The sequence below is a fragment of the Perissodus microlepis genome, chromosome 2, assembly GCF_051167445.1.
Source record: "Perissodus microlepis isolate ML-2025 ecotype Zambia chromosome 2, ASM5116744v1, whole genome shotgun sequence".
Lineage (NCBI taxonomy): Eukaryota > Metazoa > Chordata > Actinopteri > Cichliformes > Cichlidae > Perissodus > Perissodus microlepis.
The window spans coordinates 6,388,999-6,393,110 of NC_140462.1; the positions used below are offsets into that span (position 1 = coordinate 6,388,999).

General features: G+C 41.1%; 1 protein-coding gene across 1 annotated transcript; it reads left to right on the forward strand.

Annotated features, from left to right (window-relative positions):
- The first annotated feature begins 1,130 nt into the window (after positions 1-1,130).
- LOC146392136 (homeobox protein MSX-2-like) lies at positions 1,131-3,030 on the forward strand. Its single transcript, XM_084938644.1, has 2 exons — positions 1,131-1,574; positions 2,132-3,030. Exons 1-2 carry the CDS (start codon positions 1,271-1,273, stop codon positions 2,566-2,568), a joined length of 741 nt encoding a protein of 246 aa, XP_084794770.1. The 5' UTR covers positions 1,131-1,270; the 3' UTR covers positions 2,569-3,030.
- The last annotated feature ends 1,082 nt before the right edge of the window (positions 3,031-4,112 follow it).

A 4,112-nucleotide genomic window follows, 5' to 3' on the forward strand; every position in this document is an offset into this window, starting at 1 on the left:
ACCCTGATGCCACTGTAATCCTGATGATTACAGAGAGCACACATTCTCTGTGAGGGCTGATCACAGAGCACTGGACACAGCAGTCACTTCACAGGAGGTCTTTGCGATGTGCGGACATGTGTCTGTGAGGGAGAGACAGACAGAGTGAGCTAGAGTATGCAGCAAGCACATTCATCTTGCATGAAGTTAGGTGTGTGTCACCTTTTTGTGTCACTTGTAAAACCCATGCACTGCGCTGGTATTCTTCACTGAGTGGCTAGAGGCTGCATTTAGGATGTTTCGTGATGTTTCCTAATACTCTGGAGCCCTACAGGTATGAGCTTCAAACAGGCACGAGACACCTCTGTCTCCATCCACACAGCAGAGACTGGGACTAATCGCAGCGGGCGCCACACACCTCAGGAAGGTAGCAATTTTCCATCATTACCGTTAAATCCTGCTTAAAAGAACCGGATTCCACAGGCCTAATTACAAGGTGTTAATAATAACAATGTAATGACAGTCATTTTAAAGCCTGCCCAAAACCATAATCCATCGCCCAACTGACTCTCACATTTAAGTGTGTAACTGCTGTGTGATTTCTGAATTTTGAAAGCACCATGGTTGTTATTGATTGCCATTGTGATTACTCCAACAGTCGGTGTGGCAGGGTCTGCACGTTGGGGCTTGAATTAGGAGCGTCGTCAGCTTTTGTCAAATGGAAATGCAGCTCTACAGACAGACGCTGATGCTTGAAGACACGGCAAGCCAATCTACCAGCCTAATTGCTGTACGGGACAGAGCTTAGCAGGCAGGGAATCGATTTACATATATTAGTAAGGTTTTGTATTCGGCCTCTGTCTCATTTAAAATGATTCTGCATTAATTCAAGACATCAAGCATGACTATGTGCAAGCATTTTCAATGTTAACTAAGGGTATGCAGTTTGCAGAGTGAAAGAAATACAGCCAGGAAACAATCTTCCACCATGGTAATTACTGCTAAATGAGGCTGATGCGAAGCTGACCTGCTGTCTGGTTAGGGGTGTGGCAGAGTGCCCTAAACAAAACGTCCAATCACAAGTCTTCCCCCAAACCCTGGGATCAAGACTCATCATTGGCTGAAAGTCCCAAATGCACGCCAGACTTTTTCCAGCACTAACTCTGTCAGCTTTGTGACAGCTTAAGAGAAGCTACTCCAGATTCCTCTCTGACCGGTCTCATTCTGGGACCAGAAAAGTGTCTTATGGATTGTACTTAAATTCTAATACTGAAAAGAAAGAGAAGAAAAAATGTCTGCGTCTGGGGACTCAAGAAATGAGTTTTCCACAGAAGAGGATGCAGGATTAACGCAGCTGAAGCTCGGGCGCATGGCACAAACATCCTGTCTTCCCTTCAGCGTTGAAGCTCTCATGACGGAGACGAGGCCGCTGGCTGTGACCAGCAAAGAAAAGGGAAATTATGATTTGAAGGAGGATGAGGCGCAGCAGACAGATGAGTGCACCCAAAACTTAATATCTATTAAATCAGAGCCACTGGAACAACAGGAATTTCCCTCTTGGATATCCAGCTCCATTAAGATGTCTACTCCCCCACGTAAGTCATTGTTCAATCCGGTTTTATTACTAGTTAGTGGTTCAGTTTTGAATCAGGGCTTTTTTTTTTTTTAAATCAGGGTCTTCGAGTACTCTAAGTCATCCAGTTTAAGCTTTTGTAATGCAAATGTGTAAGGTTGGAGGTCCCACAGCTGGCTTCAAGTTCATAATTTTAAGAAAAAGTTTTTATGCATAATTAATACTGAATCAATAGACAAATCAAACATTTTTGACAGAACAAGAAGGAGTAATAAAAAGAGAAATATATTGATTTGTTTTTAAGAATTTTGTATAATGATTTTTCTACTCACCAGTTTCACATTGTTTAAAGATAATCATCTTGCATTATGTACAATTTTAGATAGTAGTAAATACTCTAAGAAGCAGGATACAGGAGAAGCGTGGCTTTTCCATCAGTATTGCTGTCCATTAATTTTCTGATCATTACTTTTCCTGTTTAGTCATTTGGTTTTAAACCACTGAAAAGGAAAGAATTAAAAGTCTGTTTGTCCAGCTTTGACAGCTGATTTAGTTTCATGTTTTCCATATATCCTGTAGGGCAGCTTAGTCCGGCAGTCTGCTCATTGAGGAAGCACAAAACCAACCGTAAGCCTCGTACTCCCTTTACCACAATGCAGCTTCTGGCCCTGGAGAGGAAATTTCGTCAGAAGCAGTACCTGTCCATCGCCGAGCGGGCCGAGTTCTCCTCCTCACTGTCCCTGTCCGAGACCCAAGTCAAGATCTGGTTTCAGAATCGACGGGCCAAAGCCAAGAGGCTTCAGGAGGCTGAAGTAGAGAAACTCAAACTAGCAGCTGGTGTAGGCTCCAAAGCTGTCTTCTACCCAGGATACTCATCCTTGGGTTTTCCCCTGCACGCTGGTTCGGCAGGGCTCTATGGACTGGGCTACTCATACGGCCGCACCCCTGTTCTCCCTGCTGCACATCTGGCTATGTACGCCTCACAGGTCGGCTACAGCCTTTTCCACCTCTCCTGAGACGAAAAAGAAATATACAGACAGATTGTGCTAAAAAGGGATGACAAGAGTGTATCATTAAATCATGCACCTTATGCAAAACTTGTTTGCATGTGACCTGAAGTGGACTTTAAGCTTCATTGTTTGTCTTAAGAAGGATTTACAAGTGTTCTGCTATTTGCAAAAGACTATGGAAGGATACAGCATCCCGAAGGTCCCTCTTTGCAAACATAATACCAGAATACATATTGTTCAGATTTTCAGTTTGTCTTTTCTGCCCTTTTTCTCTCTCCTGAACGACTAAAGTGTTTTTCACTTGTTACCCTTCAACATGCAGGGATATTTCACTGCACCTTTAAATCATCGAATACTCAAGTCACACATATTTATTTGTAATAGTTTTAGAGTCACATACTTGATGTTACATATCTTCATTTTCATTAGTTAATATTTTATGTATATGATATTAAATTGAGATCCTTAGCGCGCCCCCTTGTTTGCTGTCTTTATTTGTGACCTGCATACAACACAAGCTAGAATTGGTAACCTGGTGCGGTTACTTTAATGCAGTTGTCTGCTTCTTTTGATGTGGTCTTCTGTTCGTACCCAAATTGTGTTTTAGTTCTTTGTTTGGTGGCCCATCTGCTTCTGAAATTCAGTGGCCTCCTTTTGTTTACCACACATGCAGGAAGAGGCTCTTTTCTTCTCATCTCGTTTAACACACCTCATATGCTTTCTTCTACAGAAATGTTAAGGTCAGTGCAAAATATAACATATTTCAACTGCAATTACACAAAAATAACATTTCCCTCGCTGATTTCCTTCCCCTCCTCTGAATGCACTGTGAGCTCTACCGTCTAACTAATACTGTCTTTGTTTCCCAGAAAGTCGTCATTATATCATTATTTCTTTTTCTCACTTATGCTGTTTTGGGTGTAAATTATCTTGTAAAAAGATCAATGAGAGATTTTAACTTTTGATCATAAATGGTTCAGTTCCATTCTGGATGAAAGTGATCCTAGCTGCTTTATTGCTATAGAGAGGCATCATAAACTTCAACTTTTGGCAAGAATTTGGAGCATTTAGCGTCTTTATTTGGGCCTAAAAGCAGCGCTGTAATCTTAAATCCCTAAAATGTGTTATGTCTTGTGCTCTTTTGCTGTTTGGGCTCCAAACTATTATGCAAGGAAAAATATGCTTTTTATTTTTTTTTAACAATATGTTGAATTTCTGCATTTATTTTTCAGGGACTCTTTGAAATAAGAAACTTGTGTGTGACCAATCAAACAAACTACTCAAACTATTCACTTTACCAATGTGCTTCAGGGATTTGCACTTCAAAAATGAAAGCACGGCATAAAAACTACAGCTGCCAGCTGCTCTCTAGCATTAAGAATAATGAAGTAGCAATTTCTATACATGGGTGGATATACAGCGGGGTGGTCCAAGGGAAGAGGTGTTGCACTCTTTAATGAATATTTATTCTGCCAAATTTCCCCCTAAAGATGAGAAATTATATAAACAAAAATGAATGCTTTCAGCAAATAGCACGTCTCACATTGTCT